This window comes from Aristolochia californica, unplaced genomic scaffold (assembly GCF_029961685.1).
Source record: "Aristolochia californica isolate CCGP_79_NKW_82.1479 unplaced genomic scaffold, dmAriCali1.0.hap1 SCAF_2, whole genome shotgun sequence".
NCBI lineage: Eukaryota > Viridiplantae > Streptophyta > Magnoliopsida > Piperales > Aristolochiaceae > Aristolochia > Aristolochia californica.
In genome coordinates this window covers 47,779,975-47,802,917 of record NW_027181881.1, presented here as the reverse complement: position 1 = coordinate 47,802,917, position 22,943 = coordinate 47,779,975, and the positions used below count along the sequence as shown (strand labels likewise).

At 39.3% G+C, this 22,943-nt stretch overlaps 5 protein-coding genes across 17 annotated transcripts; 3 read left to right on the top strand and 2 right to left on the bottom strand.

Moving 5' to 3' along the window:
* The first annotated feature begins 104 nt into the window (after positions 1–104).
* On the top strand, positions 105–8,149 carry LOC137955980 (uncharacterized). Of its 10 annotated transcripts, none has more exons than XM_068803238.1 (9): positions 105–248; positions 328–384; positions 1,578–1,751; positions 1,897–1,983; positions 2,621–2,699; positions 3,040–3,110; positions 3,232–3,283; positions 7,406–7,459; positions 7,612–8,149. In XM_068803238.1, exons 1-8 carry the CDS (start codon positions 120–122, stop codon positions 7,411–7,413), a joined length of 657 nt encoding a protein of 218 aa, XP_068659339.1. In that variant the 5' UTR covers positions 105–119; the 3' UTR covers positions 7,414–7,459; positions 7,612–8,149. The 10 variants fall into 10 exon arrangements, 9 of the variants coding, with proteins under 9 accessions (XP_068659339.1, XP_068659336.1, XP_068659337.1 ...); XM_068803235.1 differs by lacking the exons at positions 7,406–7,459; positions 7,612–8,149 and adding exons at positions 3,765–3,840; positions 3,970–4,367; XR_011113195.1 differs by lacking the exon at positions 2,621–2,699.
* Positions 8,150–9,978: 1,829 nt separating this feature from the next.
* On the top strand, positions 9,979–12,352 carry LOC137956975 (protein RGF1 INDUCIBLE TRANSCRIPTION FACTOR 1-like). Of its 2 annotated transcripts, XR_011113293.1 has the most exons (5): positions 9,979–10,060; positions 10,189–10,464; positions 10,622–10,768; positions 10,868–11,238; positions 11,443–12,352. XR_011113293.1 is itself a non-coding variant. In XM_068804661.1 (4 exons), the coding sequence occupies exons 1-4, from the start codon at positions 10,058–10,060 to the stop codon at positions 11,096–11,098; spliced, it is 657 nt and encodes a 218-aa protein (XP_068660762.1). In that variant the 5' UTR covers positions 9,979–10,057; the 3' UTR covers positions 11,099–11,436. The 2 variants fall into 2 exon arrangements, 1 of the variants encoding a protein (XP_068660762.1); XM_068804661.1 differs by lacking the exon at positions 11,443–12,352 and having other exon boundaries at positions 10,868–11,436.
* A 502-nt stretch (positions 12,353–12,854) lies between these two features.
* On the bottom strand, positions 12,855–15,853 carry LOC137955210 (PHD finger protein MALE MEIOCYTE DEATH 1). The gene is made up of 4 exons (XM_068802077.1): positions 15,571–15,853; positions 14,560–14,803; positions 13,643–14,480; positions 12,855–13,529 (listed from the first exon to the last, which is right to left on the bottom strand). The coding sequence occupies exons 1-4, from the start codon at positions 15,851–15,853 to the stop codon at positions 12,855–12,857; spliced, it is 2,040 nt and encodes a 679-aa protein (XP_068658178.1).
* Positions 15,854–16,467: 614 nt separating this feature from the next.
* On the top strand, positions 16,468–20,667 carry LOC137956992 (uncharacterized). Of its 3 annotated transcripts, none has more exons than XM_068804683.1 (6): positions 16,468–16,561; positions 17,526–17,576; positions 17,667–17,739; positions 18,813–18,853; positions 20,184–20,198; positions 20,334–20,667. In XM_068804683.1, exons 1-6 carry the CDS (start codon positions 16,496–16,498, stop codon positions 20,445–20,447), a joined length of 360 nt encoding a protein of 119 aa, XP_068660784.1. In that variant the 5' UTR covers positions 16,468–16,495; the 3' UTR covers positions 20,448–20,667. The 3 variants fall into 3 exon arrangements, with proteins under 3 accessions (XP_068660784.1, XP_068660783.1, XP_068660785.1); XM_068804682.1 differs by having other exon boundaries at positions 20,184–20,243; XM_068804684.1 differs by lacking the exon at positions 20,184–20,198.
* Positions 20,668–20,733: 66 nt separating this feature from the next.
* Positions 20,734–22,221, bottom strand: LOC137955209 (putative clathrin assembly protein At1g03050). The gene has a single exon (XM_068802076.1). The coding sequence runs from the start codon at positions 22,219–22,221 to the stop codon at positions 20,734–20,736; it is 1,488 nt and encodes a 495-aa protein (XP_068658177.1).
* Positions 22,222–22,943: the final 722 nt, after the last annotated feature.

Genomic DNA, 22,943 nt, shown 5'->3' with positions numbered 1-22,943 from the left:
GGTAAAAATAACTGATTCAATTAAAAAAAAAAAGTATTACGGAAAATATCTGTATATCAGACTGAAACACTTTTTGTTCATCTCATTTTTTAGCAAGGACAGGATGTAGAAACAGAAAAATGTTGCGCGTTTCAGAGGAAGGTCATCGCCGCCGTGAGGGATTCGTTGCCAATTATCAGCAGCTGCATCAATCGCTTCTCGATTTGCAAATAGCTGCTGATCGTATATTCGATACGATTTCCAAAAGAGTATGTGAAACCATTTCCAAGTGTTTCTTTTTCATTATTTTTTTGGTCTTCGTAAATATCTTTCGACAACATTTTTCAGACTGCTGAGCAGCGCGAGAAGTTGACGGGTTTATCTGCCAGAATTGATAACGCGAAGGTGGTATCCATTATATTTTTTGTCTACAAACGGTACAATCCTCTTCGTTCTGTTTAATTTGTAGGTGGAGTATCTGGATTTGGTCTAGGAAGGTTCACCTATTAGGTATCGAGAATTACATGAGCAAATAATACGTCCTCAGGAAGTACAGGATGGAGAGCTTTCTCGTTATGGCTCATTAGAAAGATTAGGTCAAGATCAGAACGGCTAATACTGTAAAGTTTTATAAGCGATTGTCTTCATGTATCGTATGTATGTTGATGCATCTGGTTTTATCTTCCCGCTTTTTATTGGCATTTACTAGCTTTTTTACTATTCACCGTATTTTGAGCTCTTATACGGTACAGCCAAACAGCTATGCAGATAAATCAATATATATATCTGATCCCCGTGATCTACTTCTTTGTTCTATCTTTCATTTTTGAGCTTCCACAGTAGATAAACTATCTGTGGATCTCTTTCGTTTTCCTGTCTTATGTTCGTCCATTTGCACAATTCGCTTGTGAGATGAACCACAGTGGCATGTAACCCTCACGATACTTCCACTCCTTGTTTGATACATGTCGCTCTTGAGCACCATGATTTGGAGATTTGGATGTGATGGCCAGTGGTTATTTCAGAATTATGTTCAGCCTAAAACATATTATGTGCACCGTAACTGTGTTCACTTTATTGGATTAACATGTCTCACTGGAAAATTTAAATGTCTGAAAGGGAAGAATAACCCATTTCCTTAAAGGATGGTAACATCCACTGTTTTCACAATGGTTTGTTGACTGTTGCAGCCAAATTTTCTGTCAAATCATTTGTACCATAGAAGTAATTGATACCTATATATCCTAAAATACACTTAACAAGATAAATGCATACTTGACTAAACACTTGAATTTTTGGACTAAAAGAAGAAAGGAGAAATGTCAAGCAAAAGAAAAATAGAAGGATTAAAATTTTCTATTCTCAGTTCTGATATTATTGAAGGTTTCTACTAGGTTTTTTTTCTTTTTCTTTAGTGTCTTACCAAAGAATCCTCTTCTCCATTTGTCCAAGATCCTATCATTTCAGTGATCAGTCTTGCAAACAAGAAAGGAGCAAGATATTGCTCTCTGGCATTATCTGGCTACCATTTTCTTTGAAGACATTATGTTTTTGGTGATGTCATTATCTTATGTTGTGAAACTTCCATTAACTTACAGGCTATGATTGATACTTTATCCAATTCGAAGAAGGCTATCACAGTTACTTCATGTTCAAGGTATCCAAGAGCAATTAACGAGGGGGATCTTCCATCTTTATTTAGCTACAAGGATGAAGCAACAGGAGCAGGGTTTCCTGTGGGAAAACTGTCACTAGATGGAGGGTTGAGTAAGGTGAGGGTTCTGGTGATTGCTATTTTGGAATATATATTTGCCTTTTAGACTGCTTCAACAATTGTTTTTCATTTCCCCTTTTTCTTTTCATGCATAAAGCAATATGTATCTCATTCTGAACATGCCAATGCCACTGTGTTGATAGGAATTTGGAGTTGATGGCACTCTTGAACTTTTTCAGTTTTTCTCTGAAACAAGTGCAGAGTTTTACCCCAATGAGCAACAGTTAAAGGTAAATAATGAGATTGCTCCTGTTTCTAAGGTCATAATGATTCTACTCGTTGCAGATGCTGAATTTTCTTTCTTTGCCTTTTGTGTAACTTGTATGCTCTCTTCCCCTCTCTCCCTCTCTCTCTTCCCCTCTCTCTCTCTCTCTCTCTCTCATTCTCTTCTTTGAATGGAAGTCTTAGCAGCATATTTTTCAAAAAGATCAGGATTTTATTGAAAATACTTTAACCAGGTTACGAAGCACTTTCATAACAGAAGGAGATATGGTGACTTCAACTTGAGTGGGCAATAGGATTACTTCATTACTGTTGGCATTGTTCAAAAATTTTCAATTTAGAGTGGTGAGAGAGCTTTAACCAATAGCTTCAACAAAAACAGTACTAATGATGGTTGCTTGTGTCTGTTACTATTTACAAATTCTTGCTTGGACACAACTGGTTAATATTTGTGAAACAATTTCTTATCTTTCACAAAAATGTTTTTAGAAATTGTTACTCTTCTAGTCATCAAAGAACAATCAACTTACCCTCTTGCTTCAGATCATTGAAATTTTTGAAAATCATTTCTAGTACCCAGATTAAATGGAGAGGAATTTTGAACATATCACACTGTTTTTTTTTTTTTTCTGATAAAATTTATAGGAGGTTGGTGATACTACCCGTTTGAAAGGAAAGACAAGCATCATACATGATTTGGAACCTCCGAAGTATATTAATGAAGGTATTGTGTGCTTCAACTTACTTTGTTAGCACAATGAGCAAAAGAAGCTGGTGCTCCTTTCCTTTTGTGCTCCTCACCTTTTTGAGGCATAAATTGATAAGGTTTCTTAAGGTACAAAACTTTATTAACAGTAAGAAGGCTCTGCTTCAGCCGCAGACGTTTTACCTTTATTTCATCTTCTCTGCTTTGTTTATTCATATATCTGCGAGTGAGACTTGACTTACTGGTCATTTTTATCTTCAGTTCCTGCATCAGATGAATAAATCTGATGATTTTTATCAATTATTTTAATGATTTTATCTTGTACTGTTTAACATCCTAATGGAGGATCACATTGCAGCATATTCATCAAGCTCTGATTACCAAAACTTGCCACCTCCACCTCCGAGTTTGCTTATGCGCAATAAGCAGGTAAAGTTGCGAATGTCTATTCCATTTCTGGTGATTTGATCCTTATTTCTTTTTAGTACTTGCTGCAACCACCATGATCTCATGTATATTGCCTCATGTGTACTATTCATTTATTTCTTAGTTGCTTTCCAAGTCGGAAGATTTTCGGAGATCTGGAGAGAGTTCCCTGAGTGGTGAGTTCTGAAGTAAATTTTCCAGTTCTACATGTTTCTGGCAGCTTTGCTAAAAAAATTTCTGTGTTCTCATCAAGTGCCCCAAACTCAAACTTTGACCTTGATTTGTTAATATGCTGTTTGCTTCAGCCTGGACAACATTTGCCGTCAAATTTTCATGACTATGGGTTGTGTTTTCTAATAGTCAATCTACTGGTACTACAGGAAATATGCTCAAATAGGTGTTGAGTTAGCTTGAAAAATGTTGGTGTTAGTGTACTGTGTGGGTCTTAGGCTTTCTTTGATAGTTTGCTCTTCTATGTCCAATATTTCTGTATTGAGTACCCAGGATTTTGGCAAATAACAGCCATATAAAGCAGACTGATAGATGTGCATGGACTTTCTGTAGAGATTTGGATAAATTTTTGACACCATCTCAATTTGTTCTGCAAGTGATATTTTCCTAAATTTCCTCCATATTTGACTTTATAAGTATTCTCAGGCGCAGTCAATACTTCATTGAAGAAATAGTGCAGTTCTAGTGGATATAGAACCAGCCATGCATCTTCAAAATCAAGGTGCTCTATCATACGCCTTGTTTAGGGAGGTTGATCCACTGTGTAAATATAGTAGACTCTGTTCAGATGTTTGTCATCTTCGGCAAATGCCCCGAAACCTTAAGTTTGCTTGCTATCTATGTTGTACAGTCAGGTATGAAGTTTAAACTACGGAAGGACCTTCAGGTCAGGCTGAAAATTTTAACAGGTTGGCACCAGTTAGAATTGTTGACATTGTTAAAACGATAAAGCCTTTCTTTTTATTTATAAGCAACCACCTGAAGAGTTATGAGAGTTATTCACACAATCTTGCCATCTTTTCCACTATTTAACTAAGAGCAGAGAGAGAGAAAGGATGAGTTACCTCTATACTCCAGCTCTTATGCCTTAGCAATTGTTTACTGATGTTTGAGTACATGTCCAAACATCTTACGCCACCTGCACCAACTAAAATAGCAGGCACACATTTAAGCAGCCATCTGATCTAATTCTGAGTGCACCTCATGTTGGATAGTGGGCCTACAGGTCCATGCTGTATGCAAGAGAGAAATGCTATTTTCCCAAGGTACTTTTAAGTGAATTAATAGTTCAATGGAAATAGATGTTTTTTGCATCCTTATATTTGTAGTTACAATGTCAAGGGTTCTACTTGAGCAAAGACAAGTGTAACAGGAAATTATTAATGAAATAAGAATTTTCACCAGTGAAATTAAAAGCATCTCTAGTAATGCAAATATTTTAAGTAGAGTACTTTTAGTGGTATTGGTGCAAAAGATGATGTTAAATTTTTGGAAAAGAAAAATATTTCATTGACTTGTTCTAATTTAGTACAATGTCCTCTATTTATAATAGAGAAAATAAGTAGAATAATATTACAATTAAACTACCTATGTCCCAGGTACACCCAAAGTCTAATACTTAAAGATAAGTCCTAGAAAAATTAAACAATTGAACATAAATAGAAGAATAACATAACTAAAACACCTTTAACTGAGACTCATATGTGAGACTTCCTTCTGTGAGACTCTTGTAAGATTCCACCATAATAATTATAGCTCTATGAAAGTCATGTAAGACTCTTTTATACATACTCTTCAAGCTGGAGTTTATAACTTCAACTTGCAAGGAAAAATTTTTTGGTATTCAATCTTCTTTTGCTGAAAAAATTCTTCATAGATGCAAAATTCTTCATATTTTTTTCTCTCCCTTTCTTGAATATTTTGGTCACATCAAAGTTGCCACAACATGTGGAATAAAATACCTATTTCTGTACTTCTTCTTCTTCTTCGCCTCATACTTAAGTTGGGAATAAAAAGGACATAGAGACCCAACCTGGACAAAACAATATGAGAGAAGAAAAACACTACTAGCTGTATGACAAAACTCTATACACCAGTCAAAACGGTCATAGTCTGTTTCCGCTCAATTTTCAAGGTGGAAAATTGCCCAACTTCCAGGCACAAAAAAGAGATTATTCACTTTTTTAAGGGTAGTTCAAACAAATTCATCTCTTGGGTGAAGAATAAAAGACTTGATTCGAGTTAGATGTTGGGCACACTCCTATACATTTTATGTAGGTGGGTATAGGTATTGCTCTGAAGTGATGAAAACACAAGATGGTAAACTGAAGAAATACTAAAGGAAAACAACTTTAACCAGAAGGAGGCGACTATGCACCATTTATACTTCCAAACGAATATAGAATGTGACCTTTTAAAAAAAAGAACTAGGGGAGAATATAACGGTAGAACTTAATAAATTTCTATTAAAGAATAGTCCCACACGGATTAGTGAGTACAAATATCTTGAGTTTAACCCAATTTAACAAATAACTTTTTTGGAGTTAATGATGCAAAAGATACACAACCAAGTAACAAAAACGCAAAACTTGAAAACAACATCGAAGCAGGATGTTGCATACCTTGAATGAGCACATCATAGAGTGATTAAATCTTACAAAAAATTCTTTGATTAGAAGAGAAATTTGGCTAAAAACTAGGATTCTAGGAAAAAAGGAAACTCAATTCACGTTAATGCTTGGAGAGATTAGGAGAGAAAATAGGAAAAAGAGAGGTTTTTGGCAAAACTGACCATTGGTACTTCTGATATCGTTACCTCCCAAAATATAGTTCAGAATCACAAATAGTTTGTTTCTGAAGAAACTAAACTCAAATATCTTTAAATTGATGCCTAGTTTGATATAAAAAGTTTCATTCTTGAATCTGTTATAATCTCTTGATTTGCTTTATTCTATAACTTGATTCTTGCCGACTCCAATGCGAATATCTCCTTACATATATATCAGATTGATAAGAAATTTACTTCTTTTGAAACTAGATTTTGGTACTTTTCATTCAAGTATAATATTTCTCATCGAATATACTTCTTTCGAGATAAATAATCTCATAGTTTTAGACTCTATAATCTGGCCGAACTGAGTACTCTTTCTTCTTTGGCCAACATGACCATTGACTCTTTTGATATTGATCTTCCTATAAAAAACTCAGATTGAGAATTGGTTTGATAGGTAAGAAAATAAATTTACAAATATTTTTTTTGATATATTATTCTCCATATAAAGTCTCGTTCTTGATGGTATAAAACGCCTCAAAATTTGAAACTTTCTGCTTCTGCTCGAACCTTTCTTGTAGTCTAATATTTGTTGCTTCAAATATTGATTTTTCTTTGTAGAAAACTCTGCTTGCCAAAATTCTTTTTGTGTTGGAAAGTATACTCATCGATCTTTTCGTTAATATACAATTTGAAATATGAAAAGTTCAGTATGAAGGTGCAAACATTAAGGAAACAACAGGTACTGGGATAGGAAAGAAAGAAAAATGGTAGAATACGAACCTAATATTAGAGATGATGAACCAAAAAAATATCACATTATCTCTGTGGGTTGACCTAGTCAACTCACAGAACCTGCTCTGATACCATGTCAAATTTTTGGAAAAGATATACATCATTGATTTGTTCTAATTTGAGTACAATGAGCCTCTATTTATAATAGAGGAAATAAGAAGAATCAGATTACAATTAAACTACTTATGTCCGAGGTACACCCAAAGTCTAATACTTAAAGATTAGTCTTAGAACAATTAAACAATTGAACATAAATAGAAGACTAATATAACTAAAACACCTTTAACTGAGACTCTTCTGTGAGACCTCTACCTGCTAGACTCTTGTAAAATTCCACCATAATAATACTTGCTCTGTGAAACTTCTTGCTGTGAGAGTCATGTAAAAACTTTTTCATACCTACTCTTCAACAAATGATTTTATGAGTTCTTCACTATGAAACATGGTAGTTACATTTGGTGGCCATTGGTTTTTGTTGTCCGTTTGGTTCATAGTTTGTGGTTGATTTTTATTTTATTTTTTCAAAACAACTAAGCTGACTGTTTGCTTTTTTCTGACGTCTCTCTTTCTTTTCCCGATTTTTTTTTTTGGAACTTATAGTTTGACTTTTGTCTATGTTGAAGGGTTCAATCTCTTATTAAGTGTTGCCTCAGTTATATGCATGGTAGATTCTGTAGCTAATGGGAATTGTTTATTAGATCAGTTTCTTTTTCTATTTCAGGATTCTGACTTAGATATATGACAAACCCTGGTAACTGAAAGATGTCATCTAATGGTAAAGCTTTCTATTGCTCAGCTAGAATCCAAAATATATTTCTTCATGAATTACCATGTTTAGATCAGAAGTTAATATGTACATAATTTAACTTATCACATGTTAAACTTGGTCACAAATTCTTTTACTTATTCGTCAACTCCACAATTTAGATACCACCCCAATTGTATGGAATCTGGACAAAGGAGTTCCCCATTCTGCCACAGCTGCGTGGTTGCACTCTCGAGAACCAAGAAGATAGTCCTTTAGCTAGCCAACTTTTGATTATCCCTAAGGTTGCTTTTTGGGTAGTTAATTATTGCTTCTGCTGTGTAAGCCGTTAGTTCCTCTTTGGTCCAGTGGTGGGGCAACTATTTACCTTCGTGTGATCCATTTGCTTCGAGGGGCCTATGGTTCTTCACTTTTTGCTAGTATTTATTGTTGCAAATACAGAAGTTCGACCTTCATCACTTGATTCAGAGCCCTTTTTCTTCAAGAGTACCATTAAACTACTCAAGTGATTCAGATGGGATAGTACGAGTTTTAATGTATGAGGCCAAATGGTCCGGGATAGTACGAGTTTTACTGTATTAGGCCAAATGGTCCGTGTTTGTTGGCAGTCATATTTTAGATCTGTATTGAAATTTTAAGATCAAAACCGTGAATTGTAATGTTAGAAAACAATTTGATTTTACTGAAAACAGTGAAGCTTGAGGCGTCTAACTACCGTTTACACTTTAGAATTTAGAATCTTAGTAAGAAGACATTCCCCAAAATACATGAACCAAAATATTGTCAGCAAGAACTGTCCCACGGTCACTCCGGTTATTTTCATTTGTTGTGGAAGGCCGAGTGATTACACTGGAAAAGTCAGTGTAGGTTCTGCAAAGTCAAAAATCTTCTCTCCTGGGCTCCAACTGTGGCCGCATGAACCATGGGCAAATATTAATCTTTTCTCCTAGGCAGTTGCCTGTGCGGCTGCAGCACGGTGCGGGTGCTGAGTGGGAACGTCACAAGTGAATTCAGTGGAGAAAATAGAGATGAAATTTTTGTCATTCTTTGACTCTGGTAGTTGATTGGCAACCATAAGACATGTTTAGGCTAAATTCATATATAATCTTTTTAAATGAAAAGGTAAAAATTAAAATGGAGTTTACTGGAGGCTTAATTTTTATTATTTTATTTTTTAAAATATTAGATATTTAAGAGTCTATATTTGGAAAACTCTTTAAAAATTTGAAATTTAAATTATAACAAATAAGAAAATATAATCCATAAATGATTAGGTTTACAAATGATTTATCGTCCTTTAGTAGTATTTATAAACAAATAGATTAAAAATTTAAAGCCAATAAATAAAGAGTACAGAAGTTTCTGCCATCCAAACAAGAAAAATGAAAACAGGTCAAAACAGAAGAGCAGTTAATAAACAGACCTTCTGTGTCCTTGACTGAAAAACCTGTCAAGATGATTTCCGTATCTTTCATCCGCGTCCCAGTTGTAAAGGTTAGGTTTCCCAACTTAACGCCTCATTTTATGATCGCTGCATACCCTTTACTATACCCCGCGTCTCTCTCCGTCTTGTCAATTGTACCTTCTTATTCATGACCTAACGCTTCTATTACCTACTTTTACGATTATACCCTACCCCGCTTATACTTTCTTTCTCGGAATTGGAAATTGACTCGGCCCAAATATCTCGGCCGAGTCGGGTAAGTGTGACGGTTACAGTCAAGTAGGACTTGCCCGTTACAGAAGGTCCAAGTTTGAGCTTATGAGTCAGACCCAACTCATGCCTGTTCCGATTTCAAGTTGATCACTATTGACTTGCGGGTAATTAAGACATATTATATATCGAGCTATAATAGCTTATTTGGGTAAAGTTTATTAATTAAATATTATATTTTGTTACATATGACTGTAATTACTTATATACCCCAGGGGAAAAAGAGAAATCGAAAGGCTAAATTCGTCCAGAAAATGTAACGCCTCTATTTACCATTTGTGGACTCTGATTTGGCGCTGTCGTATTTATCGACTTTCTAATTATATCAATTTTTTCTTTTTTTAAAAAAAATTATTTGATTTCTTTTAAATTTTGAATATTTTCATATACCGCCAAAATGCCAACCACTCAAATGGAAGGCCTGTGCTCTAACGGCGCCTCGCAGCCACCACCCAATCGCACTTTTGGACTCCGTAAATTCCGCTCCAATTGGCGGGAAAATGGGCTGTACGGGTCTTCACGTGACACGCGCTCGAACTCAGACACGTGTGGACGAGGCGATTAGGGTTTTCATCTCTGCTCCGACGAACCTTCTCTCCATGACCCGCATCCGACGGCTGTTTGTTCAGGAACGATGACGATCTGACGGATCGTGTGATTCTAAAAATAAACGCATCGCGACCGGACGGTTGGAAGAGATGAACGGTCAAGGGAAGTTCTTCTTCCCGCTCGCTGATATGCTAGGTTCTATATAAATACATAAACACACTGCGACATGGAAGCTTTTCTCGGCTTGTTTATTTTACCTGTCGATGGTGATTCTCTCATGATTCCTTCTTCTTTCTTGTCTATTCTCTGAATTGAGGAGGAGCTGTTCTCTGAATTCGCTGAAAATGGTAAAATTTTCTTCTGGTGTTCGTTGGTTCTGATTGTGTGGCTGTTTGAATAGTCTGAATTTGCTGTAAATCTTTGAAAAGTGAGCGAATTTTCGCGAAAATGAGAAGACTAATCTGTTTTCTTGTAGGTTGGATTTGCTTCCCGTCAGAGGATAAAGAACAAGTGGCCTGCTTGGTTGGAGAAGCTTCTGAAGAGCAAGTTCTTTGGTTCTTGCCTCGAGCACGAAAACTTTCGCAAGAATGAAATTAATATATTCTGCGTAGACTGCGCGCTCTGTATCTGCCAACACTGCCTGGCCTCTTCGCATCATCGTCACAAGATTGTACAAATTCGAAGATACGTCTACCACGACGTAATCCTTCTTCATGTTATTCAGAAGTTGCTGGACTGTTCTAAAGTTCAGGTATTGGTTTTCTCTGCTCGTGATTCTAATAAATCTTTAGGTAAATTATCCATCATAAAAATTGTCAACGTTTTTTTCTCAATAAAATTTTTGGTTACATCTCTCAATTACTCTGCGTGCCGGCGAATTCTTCTGATTAATGATTCCTTTGCTTCAGCCATACACCATAAACCGCGCAAAGGCCGTGTTTCTGAATCCGCGCTCTGCATCTAAGCCTGCGATAAAATCCAATGGTGGAGCTGTCTGCGAGAACTGCGATCGGTGCTTGATGGAGCCATATCGTTATTGCTCTGTTGCGTGCAAGGTAAACTAGAACGTTCTTGGAAAAAAACGTTCTTGTCCATCCTCCGTGCTAATTATGAACATAGATTGCTGAATTAATAATGCGAAGTGCAAATTTCAGGCGGAGATGGCGACAGAGATGTCTCGTCCTTTTTTCATATCTGGACTAGCTGATTTAACCTCGTTTCCTTCAAATGAAGAAAACAGCAGCATAGTATCGCTGCCTCCTTGCTCTCCTCCTCCATGCTCGCCCAACTCGTCCGAAGAAAGCGATCCGTGGCTGAATTCACTGAAGCCTAAGAAGCAACTCCACAAGAGGAAAGGAATTCCCCGCCGGTCTCCTGTTTTCTGAAAATAGGATTTCGATATAATTACAAGGGATTTTCTAGGACAATGGAATGAAGATAAAGCAGCGCCAGAGGACCCATTTTGTCATCGAGTTCGCCTCTTTGGGTCCCTCCTGTTTCGTCGACTCAGACTGTACAGTATAAGGTTGTTCTCGGGCTGGGCTGGGTTTTTCTTTCTATGATTATAAACATTTAATTTGTTCTAAAAGATTGGTGGGGTGGGGGTTGGGAATTGTATGAATCCTTTTGTCTATCTTATGATAAAAGCGGTTAGAAATAATTGATTTATATTATATTCTGTGCCAGAGGGATCAATGAGTTATCCTAATTCCTTTACCTCCAATGGCAGCTGCAAATGCACGAATTTCTTAACTCTGCGCCTGGACGTGGTCGCGCCCAACTTTGTCGTGATCTCTGTCGTTTGTCAATGGAGTCCGGTTTGCTGGCTCTTTTGATGGAACCAGGCGATGAGTGGCAGACAAAAGCGTGAGCAGGGTAATGGGAATGTGGGAAAAAATTAGGGCGAGTGGCCGGGGAAGCCGAGTGGGTTCATCATGCTGCACATGTCTCTCTCTTTTTGAGCTAATTTTTTCAATTTAATTTGGTATTCTACTATTTTTGTGTCTCTTCTGCCTCTCGGTTTCTTTTCCGACTGGACCTGAGCAGATTTGTCAAAGATCGGATGTCCCACGGCGGCTCTTCGAGCGCCGAAAATCGAGTGAAACAGTTCTCATCCGCGAGGCATCTCTCGTTACAGCTTTGATGAGGATCGAGGAACGTGACTCTATGATAGGAAATCATAAAACCAGGACATAAAGGTTGATTTTTTTGACAGATTTCCCACAGATTCCAACAGTGCCTGCTTCTGCATGATGAAAAACAGTGGAGACGCGTTTACTACTCACTAGTTGCTACCGTCGTCTCGAACGGTGCCGTCCAATTTATTGGATTCGGGTGAAAATGAGTTGGGTCCCATAGCCATCATGCTGCAGTGATGTTTATTGAAGTGTGCTTTAACTGTTCGGATTCTCGGTCAAAGCCCCTCTAAATTTCGCACATGATTCATGGAGAAGAGGAAATAGTGGGCCCCTACTCCCTCCTGTGATCCTGGTTTTTTCCAGTGAAGAGGGTGAGTTGGAATTGAGTTAGCTTGGAACGCTTTTATGTGAGTTAACTCAATATTTTATTCAGTGTGATTTTTATTTTTTACCCTCAAGTGTAATAGAACGTGGAATTACTGGATGAGTATATTTACCGACACTCTGGTGGAAGTAACATCACAATTTAGTAAGGGTAATACAGAAATAAAATGTGTGAATTGGTCAAGTCTAGGTTTTGTAGTACTTAGGGGTGCGCATTGGGTCTGGTTTGAAAATCTTTGGGATGGGTTTTAAGTTTCACCTGCAGGTGAGAAATGAGGTTGGGAAAAAAAATCCATGTAGGCTCGGGGTTGGAATGAGTTTTATACCACAATCAACCCAAATCCAACATGACCTGATCCTAATTTGAACTAATTAACTTATATATTATTTTTAAAATTATAATTATATATTAAAAAAATAACTTCTATAATTATTAGTATATTTTTATTTATAAAATATAATATTTTTTTAGAATTTTCATACTACTAAATAGATAGTATTAATTTCTGCATCATTTTTCAATGTAGAAAACAGGAACCAAATTTGATGCGTTAATTGCTAAAAATCAAAATTGAACAGCTTAATTTGCATTTGGCAAGTGCGAAGCGTTTGGCTAGTCTCAGTAGCTGAACTCCGGTTGTGGTAGCTGAGCCTCCGGGGGCACCAGCATAGACCCGCATCTCGCGCAGAGAAACAGCCATGGCACGGCATCACCGTCTTTGATCCCTGCACATCTAGTATGCTGCCACACCTCGCAGATATCACACGCTACCATCCGTTCTCCGTCGTCGTCCCTTGCCCCACACCGGCAATCCACCTTCCAGTCATCCACCCCTCCCTCGTACTTCAACTCGCTCTTTGCATCCGTCCCCTCCCCCCTCATCCACACTCGCCCCCCCGATTCCACTGCCCCAAACAACACCTCCTCTCCCTCACCCTTCCTGCCTGCTCCTTCCGCTTCCACCGAGCAGGCGACGAAACTATCCATGACAATGTAGGTGTCTCTCATCGCGCACTCTCCGGCCGCTCTCAGATCCTCGGTTGTTGCGTACGGCGGGACCACCACTAGCTCCTCTACCGGTACCCCCCGGTACATCTCTTCCTTTTCCAACGGCGAAGACGGCATATAGCAGCAGAAGTATCTCAGCATGGTGTCATCGTCGTCCTTGAATGGCCAGCATTTCGAGAAGTGTCTCGTGTCCAGTAAGACTTGCACTGCGATGGCCACCCTCTCTCGTGATTCTGAATAGTGCTCCAGGACGTTCTTGTAGACATGAAGTATGTCTTTGTGCACCTGCTGCCCATAGTAATTCACAAAAAATATATATATATATATTATATATATTATATATATTAGGCATTCATCGTCAAACTCTGACAAGAGGCTGTAGGTTATTAGTTTCCTACCTCCGCCTTTCCAATGGGTCCCCTGACGATCACCGGATCCGCCTCTATCGCAACGCTGCTCTCTTCTTCAACTCTGGGTTCTACTCGCTTTGAAGTACTGGCATGGCTTCCGTGCACTTGCTCAATCTTGAACTCTAGTGTTCTGGTCGACGGGTTTACGGTGCGGCGGACGACATAGTCCCCGACAAGGCAGTCCCCAAGTGACTTGAGAACGAAATCCAGCAACCCCGTATCGCCTATTTCCAGCCGCGCCACATCGCGAACAGCCTGCCTGGACATCCCGCTGTGGTCCCCAGAGGACCAGTTTTTACTCAATGTCTGCACAATGACAGCCGCCGCACGCTCCATCCGCTTCACCGACCACCGACTCTCCAACTCTGTTGCCACGGTTGAGAATTTTCTGTTCTTAATCTTTTTCTTATTCAGCAAGGGAAAGTTTTGCCTCCTTGGGGTTCTCTTTTTAGTAGCGGGCGAACTTGCAGAGCCTACTCTTTCATTGGTAATGATGAGAAGCGGCATTTGCGACTTCAAATTGAGCATGCCGCAGAGGAGTTCTCGCAATGTGACGATCTGGGTTTCGCTTCTTTTCCGGTAACAGCTGACTATCGCTCTTATTTCTCTGTCGCCCCCTACATTTCTCAAATCCTCGAGTATTTGGTCAAGATTAAGGGAGCTGACGATCTCGATTGCTCTCTCGTAAGCTGATTCGGTAATCCCGTAGTTTCCATGGCAGAATCTGTAACCCCACTTTCCAAACCATGTCTGCCTGTAAGCGACACCGTAAAGTAGCCTCAGCTCCATTGATCTCTTCTTCGAGGTGTCGTCTACAGTAATTTCCCTGCGGAAGTGGAAAAACAGAAGGTTAAATTTCCGTCTAGAGTGGGACTATCTGTTCTCGAGAGTAGAATTCTATTTACCGGGTCCGAAGAGTGCTGCAAATCCTATCGAAGAGATCCATAATCTCTGACCCACTGATGTAATTTGAGCCACCCTCTTGACCATTTATGCAGAGAAGATGGCCGTATCCGTTGCAGTGGATCAAAGCATGCAAAAGATGGTTCTGTAGATCAAGGATTTTGCCATGGAGCGGCCGGTCCCAGAGTGAATCCACTGGAATTATCAGATGATATCGACGTTTTGTGACAAAATGATGGCTCCAACCTAAAAGAAATTTGAGCATGAATTATGAACCAGAAACAAGAATCATCACGAAGAAGGCCTAAAGAACCAGCGTCATCAAACCCAAAATCAGACCGAGGTAAGGACAATTAATGGAAAAATGCGAGCAAAACTTAAACGAAACCACAGGCCTAGGTTATGGGCTGACGTTTTCATTGTTAAGAAAAAACTCGGGAGGGATGAGATTTCGAATTTCAATAGAGTCATTGGAGTGAAAAAGAAACGAGAAAAATTAAAGAAGAAAAAGAGGATATATTAACTGTGTGTTCGTAGCAATGAAGAACATGCTCTGTTATCACTTCTGGATCAAAATTTTCTTCATAACGATGATACTCATTTAAGCCAAGAAAAGAACTCTATAACACCAATAGGAATTCTACTTAAGAAAAAAATAAAAGACTCCCAGTTCCGTTGAGATTAACGAGTCACTGAATTTCATGAGTCTCGTTTAATTGAAGCGAAAAATCAATCTCTGATTCATGATCACTGAATAGAAAAGAGGAGCACCAGAAAGGATTTAATTTAAATTATTCAACAATCCCCCAATTTCTAAGCAAACGTTAGCTTCCCCTTATTAAATACTATGAATCATTGAAATGAACTAAGTCACGTAGCCGGTCAAAATTTGCATTGAGACCTCCTCCAGTCTACTGCACATCAAACAGAAACTCAACATCCGCACCCCAAGAATCACCTCCGCTCAATTGACGTAAGAGGAACTACAAAGAAAACGAAAACCAAATTCTTACCGGTACATCGGCAGTAATCACAAAAGGGCCGTCTGGAGAGTTGCACGACCTCTTCTATAGTGTATAACGGGATCACCACACCAACCTTCTCATCCACGAGCATGGTGACCCAGACAGGCATTCCTTCGACGTTGTAACTCTCACTCTCTGCACATTCCAAAAGAAACAATCTGATGTTATCCCGGAAAGGCCGCCCAATGTCGATAGGGCATCCAGGTTCTAGAAATGAACGGAGTCCATAGACTTTCTGCCGCCGGCATGGAACCAAGGCGGTCGATGACATCACAGAGCGCCAGGATCTTCCGACGCCTGAGCTTTCTCTGTTGAAAGATCTTTCATGAGCCCAAGAAGGGAGCAGTTTGGAGAAAGAGAGAAAGATTGGAGAGTTTCTTGGTTTCTTGGGCGGTGCTTGTAAGAACAGCGCGAAGCTTGCAGTAGTCTTTCAGTTGAAGTTGTTGGAGAGGAAAACCGTTTGGACGGAGCGCGTTTTCAGGGAGATCGAACGGCAAAGCACGAAAGCATGAGGACGCGGGTTCATCTTGGTAGTTCGTTTATCAGAAACACTTAGAATGCACACGTGGCAGCAGTTTCTCGCATGTGACGACCGTTATATCCGTTAGAGAGTGTGCGGCTTAGTCACGAAATTAGTTAAAAGTAATACAACAGTAAGCGGTCATCCCGCAAAAGGCAGCTTAGCTGGTGTTATTTGTGGGCTTGGAACTGTCCATAACCGGTTCATCCCCCTGAACCATAAAATATCCCGGATCTGATGAAAACGCCCATGATCCAGGACCAAGCCCATCACAACTGGACCAAGATTAAGCGACTCCAATGTGGGCATCCGAACCCATTTTAAATGGAAGATGTGCTCTCCAATCAATGCAACTCGCAGCCAAGCAGAAATTTTCAGTACGAGGGAGAATCCATGGAAGAACACGACTTCCGGCGTCTTCTGGGTCTCTTCCCAGTCGTTCGAACCCGGGACTATCGCGTACGGTCTAGAGTTCTTTACTGACTTTATTTATGCTGTCGTCCACTTTCCGTCTTGTTGTGGATTGTCATAGTTGTTGACTTGTTCCTTGTTCTTGCCGGTTCATCCTCAAAGCATTTTTTTTGAAAGGTTTTAGTCGCGTTTATGGCTACTCTCTCCATTCTGAGATCAGCGCTCTTAGATTGCGCGCGTTCGATGATTTTTTTTCAGTTAATTTTATGGTTTTTTCTGGTCTTTTAGTACCCATGAATATTCTCTCCTATATGGACGAGCTTCCTTTTACGTTTCCATAACTAATTCTGCGGATCTCAACTTGTACGAATCAACCAAATTACCTCTCTGTTGGTTTACATTTTACCTTTTCAGCTGTTCAATACAGGCCTATGACCTTTACGGTGCGATGCTTAATATTTTGTTGATCGTGGATCAATTGTGAAACTTTGATTTGAGGCTAAATTACTGTGAGAATGTCAAGCTAATGGCTGTTATGTCTTTAAAAGGGATGCTAACGAGATCCCATTTCATTTGCTTGACGGACTTGCTACTGATTCGTGGCATAAAAATTTGCTCTTGTTTTTTGGGAGCTGGCTCCATAAGCCCCCGCCTTCAAATTTTAGGAAATGACAGCCACAGGGGAATGACTCAAATTGTCTATGAATCAGAAGATCAATGCCTGGTTCAATAAACAATAATATTTATTGAAACTCTCATATTGATACGTTTAGAAATAGCCTTCTATAATGCAAGGATGAACTTAAAAGTTTAATTTTTCAGACTCATGACTAGCTTTATCCTTGTTTATTATGATGTGTTATTTTTCTTATTTCTGTTCTATTAGCTTCCTACCTGGAGGTTTATAAGGCTGTTACTCTGTACTCGTGTGAACTTGATTCTAATTGCCATTTTTTTTTAAATTTAAAAGGGTTCTAATTGTTATCTGATTACTTTCTGTTATTGAATCTAGGCTGAGCCACAAGAACCGAAAGAATCAACTCCTGATTCAGTGCCATATGAGGTGAAACCACCTAAATGGCACACTATTATTTAAAGCTAGTGTCTGTTTAAACATGCGTTCTTTTTTTGAAAGTTTTCTTCGGAAATGTAGATTGATAATTGGCAAGATGCATGGTGTGACGATGATATGAGAGAGAATGAGGTTCATAGAGCAGATAATGAAGGTGTGTCACTTCTGCTACTTGTAGTAGTTTAATTATGTGCCTATTAATAAGTGAAATCAATGCTCAACTACAGATGTGGCTTTGGAATTGTCTGTCTAGGCTGGACAGTTCACTCGAGTCTCTAGGGCTTCTTGAAAACATAGAGATTTTTAATTAAATTATTGTAGTGTGCATGCAACTATGCAACACGATTAGACTATGGATCACTTGATCAAACAGGAGTATATATCCAGTTCTCTAAACTAGATCAAGAAGATATATGCCAAAAATATTTCTTCAAAAGATGAAAAAGAAAAGATATATGTAATTTATAGGATTGAGTTACTTTTGGAGGCCTTTTTTAAATGCTTTTGGAAGCATATTAGCAGGCAATCATTTAACTAACAGTTAGGTAACATCTGTCTGGGGGGGTTATGAGTCTGACCCCTGAATGGTTGGTTTGACATGTTATTCAAACTGTCTGGACTGCCTTGTGCATATTGGATTTATCATTGGCTCTGATCTCTGTTAGCACATGACAACTGGAGTAAGTATCTATTGAGTGAATGTGTTTTGAAAGTGTTCTGTGCCACTCTAATTCTCAACAAAGTATACCTGAACGATTGGGTGGTCAAACAGTGGCTCTTCTTCTTTCCAGGTGATTCTAGGAAGTTTGCTTCTCTCCAACCTAGGGACCAGTGAATCAAGTATAAAGGTGCAGCAAAGTCACATGTTAAAAGCAAGATCTGACAGGGAGGCTGCTGAAAATGGATCTTGAAACACTAGACAATGGGGGTTAAATGTAACTTAGTACCTCGCCTCTCCTCTAGTCTTGCAATCAAACAAACAAAACGGCAAAAAATGTAACTTAGTACCTGAGATAGTATTGTGCTTAAGCTGAAAATGGAGATTGAGATAGATGTAAGGAATCAAAACATCTCAGCATCAGATCGTATTGTCCTTAGTTGTGTTTTCCCCAGATGAAAGCTGAGAAAGTCTTTTTTTTCTTGTAATTTTGAAATATGTTTGCATTTTTTTAAAAAAAAATTCCAAAGGATGAGGTGTATTCACTTATTTGCCCTTCCTTGTGGCAGACCCATTTTGGCAGAAGTTGAGACTGGCAGCTGAGAGAAAGGTATTATCTGTCACAATTCTTTATTTTCAGGAGGTAACTCATGTTAGATAGTCATTTGATATTATTATTCCCATTGCACTTGACATGCCTTTCTGGGAATGAATGCTTTAAATGTTATACTTTCAGAAAAGCTGGTCTTCTTTTGCCGAAAAGTCTCTAGGCAGACCTTTTCAGACATGCATCTAACTTGGCAACTAACACATGCACCTTGTACTTTTTTTGGTTCTATAAACAGTGAGATCTCTTTTATGGTAATTTCTTCTGCTTTTCTGTGTTTGTTAACGAGTGTAAAAAGTCACTCTGCAGGTTGGTTCCTTTTATTTTGGGATATCCACATTTTAAGTTCTTCCTTTCTGTCCTAGATTTTGTGGATTCGGAGTCATGAAACATAAACAACACAAATGTGGAACTCACACCTTTTGGGGATCTGTCAACTATATTGTCAGATTATTGAGTATTTGGGTGCAATTAAATCTTCATTATCTGATAATTATTTCATGGATCGTGTAAATGGTGTTTTTAGATTTGACTAAGAATTAGATCTTGCTCTAGAAGCTTATCTCAGTAAATAATCATAGATTTGACCTTATGAAAGATTAGGGGGGTGCGTGTAAAAAGAACTTTATGGGGCATACTCCAAAGAATATGAGGTTGACCCCAGTAACTCATGCAGTTGTGCAAGTTTGAACCAAGCAAATCAAAGCCTTGCTTGCCAGTGATTCTGGGTTTGTTTTATGGATAGTTAAAGTTTGGAGGGGTTCGTTTAATATGTCACAGATTTTATAATTATCATACACTTTCTTATGAGCCACGCTGAATCACACCTCTAACAACAACTCCCCCCCCCCCTCCTCCCAGTTTTCTTTACTGCAAGTATCCTGAATTGCCATGCAAGGTTGGATGAATATCAATTTTTTTGAGTTTAACAGTTCTATACTTCATCAGAAGAAATTTACTGGCATTGTTTTGAATCCTCAAGTGTTAGTTGACTGAGATCAAGATACAACATTTTTTTGTTGGACTCATTGGATAAAATAAATACCAAACATATGGATACTGATTCTTTTCTTTCCTGCCATCTTTACAAGATCACTTGTGGGTTGGACATTCTGTGCTTGAGTTGTCTTGAATTCATGTTTCATGGGGTATTTAGGTGCTTGTGTGTTTGAGTTTGGGAGGATTTTTTACATCAGTTGGTGAAGACTGACTATATTTTCTCAGTAAATAGGAGCTTCCAAATTGTTTTGGTACTTTATTCTTGTCTTGTTTGTCTTGAAAAACGAAAGGACAATCTTGTATCTTCTCTCTGCCTCCGTATTCTTTGTGACAGATGGGTCCATCAGAGGTAAATAAGTTCTGCAAAGCTTTCCAGAAAGTCCACAAGAAACTTGTACGCTTAAGTTTCTATTACAACTGCAGTCCCTTATCTTTTCATTTATTATTCCTTTTGCTCTTTTTTTATCGGACCATTGTTGAGCAGGTGAATGAAGAACTCAGCATTGAAGCTGCTCAAAAGATCATAAAATCAAGAAGTGGAGTTAACAGTCCTGCTGTGTTTGTCCAAAATTACCATCTGCTGCAAAACAATCCCTGATGCGAAAATCTTTTGGTATTACATTCTGTAAACTGATTTGTTTGTCCACAAGCAATACGAGTTTTTTGGTATTACATACCCTAAAGGCTGGCTTGAAATTGGTTGGTATATAGACACAAGTATCTCTTAACCAGCATGTTGCATACATTAACCCGGGACGTTAAAGAGGAGTTTTGCATTTATTCACTTAAGTCCATCAAATTAATGATTACAAAATGAGGCTTCTCTCTCCATGTCAAAACCTTCCTCAAGAAAAACTTGATACAGGGTGGCAGAGGAAGATAAACTACAAGACTGAAGGAGTCGCCGGCGGATATGTGTATGGAGATGGTCTATGGTACAAATATTGTAAAGATGCAGGCGAGAGCATGTATGGCGGATACGAGTACAACAGATGATACACAGGCAACTTGCTAGGCGATCCTGCCGGACCTCCATAACTCGCCATGTCTCCTCCATATTCGATTCGTGAAGTATTATCGTAGTGATACGGAGCGAAGGGGTTAGGATTGTGGAGTTCGAACGTACTCTCATTAGGTTGTAGCCGATCCTTACTGTATGTATCTCCGTATCCATACACGGTAGGCATTGAAAATGGATCCAGGAGACAACGAGGGACGACTTTGTGTTGGTTAGCGGAACCTTCGAGAAGCACTTCCCATTCACTAAAACTATTGTCGTCTAACCGAATTAATGGCTCTTCCTCCTCGGCACCGTCGCCGCCTTTCTCGAACTTCTCCCACTGCGTCCGAATCACCGTCTCTAATCTCACCGTTTGTTGATCGGAGCCTTCGTCGGTTAGAGTAGACGGAGGAGATTCCGACGTCGAAGATGACGTCATGGATGGAGACGAGGAAGATTCTGTCAGTTGCCACATCTGCTGGAGGAATGATTCCAGTGCCCGGAGGTGTGTGGGAGGAATCTTGTCAATAAATGGATACTCGTACGATCCGCAGAGTCCCATGCTCCGGCATGAGTTATAAAACTCGCCGAGTTTATTCGCCTGAATCGCAGCTTTCTTGTATATCTGCATGGTGGAAAGGGAGCTTCTATACTGCATCTGGAAGAGATTGTCGAGAAGTAGGACGATGTCTCTACAGAACGTTGAATAGCAGAGGAAACTGTCCCGGAGAATCTGTTTCATGGCCCAACGGACGATGAAACTCGTTCGAGCGGCACCGGTAGGCTCGCACTCCATCACCCGGTCTATCAGACTCTGTAGCTGAGGCAGTAACTCCAGAACCCGGGCAATCTCCGTCATTTTATCTGTCATGTTTTCCAACCCCGGTTCTGTGCAGTTGCTAAAGGAGAAGCAATCTAGTGCCTCGTCGAGGAGGTGGGCGTAGGATCTTATGAAGACACCGTAATCTTCTGAAGAGGAAGAAGACGAGTCGCGGAAGCGACACGGATAGAGGCATAGCAACCCGTTGGACCGGGCCCACAAGAGATCGGAGCGGAGGGAGTTAGACTCGGGTAGTGATCTGAGAAGTCGATGGAGGAGGACCAGGCACTTGAGCGCGACTCGCCAGCACCGAGTCCGACAAAATCGATGAGTGAAGCTGAGGGAGAAAGCTCGAGACGTGGAAGCGGAGAACGAGATGATCTTGACGAGTTCGTGTACGTATTTCTCCGGCAAGGGAATGTCATCGGGTGAAGTGGCTTTGATGATCATGAGCTCCACATTGCAGAAACCTCCTATGGTCGCGATCTTCGCGTATCCGACCGCCGAGTGCTCCCTGATGACCGTGCAGGCTTGTCTCAGTCGCCGCTGCATGGTGAGATCAGGAGACGAACAGCGAGCGAGGAAGAGAGGATTAGGTTGGGTGAAAAAACGAGCCAAATTTAAGGGATGGTTTGATGAGCCTCAAAATGAACGCTGACGAAAGCGAAAGGGAATTGTAACCGATGCTTTCTTGTTTGCATTAACGGTATTCCTTGGTAAGATCGGATTCGGACCTTTACAAGACAAGTTAGGAATGTAATAATCAGCTTAGTCTGGTTGACAGCCGGATGATCGACAGTAGCTCTGAAAGACGAGGATCATTTCATTTGTATCCATTCATCCATATTTCTGTCCTTTATTCTTAACACTAACCCCTTGACTGAGATCCAAAAGTTTAAGAATTTTTTATCTCAAAATTCCAAGTTCCAAATATCATCAAAATTCTATATCATCAAAAGTTTAAAAATTCTTTTGCTTAAATGTGTTTTTTTTTTCACTATCTTCTTACGAGATCTCTCAATATGTTGTAGATAGTGTTAAATTTGGTCCAAGATCTTATCCTAAAATGACTAGCCACTTAGAAAACATGTGTAAACACGTGGATAGTTTGGGTAGAGGCCCACGTACGAGAACTTTGCTTTGATACTATGTTAAATTCGGTCCAAGGCCTTATCCTAAAATGATTAGTCACTTAGAAAACCTCTTTTGTCGACTAATAAATATAAGATTTTTATATTTACTAATGTATGTATGACTATCCTCTAACAGATATA

Bases quoted from the DNA above. Each gene is read 5' to 3' on its own strand.
- LOC137955980 (XM_068803232.1), top strand. From the start codon at position 120: ATGTTGCGCGTTTCAGAGGAAGGTCATCGCCGCCGTGAGGGATTCGTT. The intron at 1,752-1,896 runs GTGAGGGTTCTG...CTGTGTTGATAG, and splicing joins TAGATGGAGGGTTGAGTAAG to GAATTTGGAGTTGATGGCAC. The intron at 3,284-3,412 runs GTGAGTTCTGAA...TGTTTGCTTCAG, and splicing joins TGGAGAGAGTTCCCTGAGTG to CCTGGACAACATTTGCCGTC.
- LOC137956975 (XM_068804661.1), top strand. The intron at 10,465-10,621 runs GTATTGGTTTTC...CCTTTGCTTCAG, and splicing joins TGGACTGTTCTAAAGTTCAG to CCATACACCATAAACCGCGC. The intron at 10,769-10,867 runs GTAAACTAGAAC...TGCAAATTTCAG, and splicing joins ATTGCTCTGTTGCGTGCAAG to GCGGAGATGGCGACAGAGAT.
- LOC137955210 (XM_068802077.1), bottom strand. From the start codon at position 15,853: ATGTCATCGACCGCCTTGGTTCCATGCCGGCGGCAGAAAGTCTATGGA. The intron at 14,804-15,570 runs GTAAGAATTTGG...AATTTCTTTTAG, and splicing joins TGATTACTGCCGATGTACCG to GTTGGAGCCATCATTTTGTC. The intron at 14,481-14,559 runs GTAAATAGAATT...CCACTTCCGCAG, and splicing joins TGCAGCACTCTTCGGACCCG to GGAAATTACTGTAGACGACA.
- LOC137956992 (XM_068804682.1), top strand. From the start codon at position 16,496: ATGGAAGAACACGACTTCCGGCGTCTTCTGGGTCTCTTCCCAGTCGTT. The intron at 16,562-17,525 runs GTACGGTCTAGA...TATTGAATCTAG, and splicing joins TTCGAACCCGGGACTATCGC to GCTGAGCCACAAGAACCGAA. The intron at 20,244-20,333 runs GTACGCTTAAGT...ATTGTTGAGCAG, and splicing joins AGAAAGTCCACAAGAAACTT to GTGAATGAAGAACTCAGCAT.
- LOC137955209 (XM_068802076.1), bottom strand. From the start codon at position 22,221: ATGCAGCGGCGACTGAGACAAGCCTGCACGGTCATCAGGGAGCACTCG.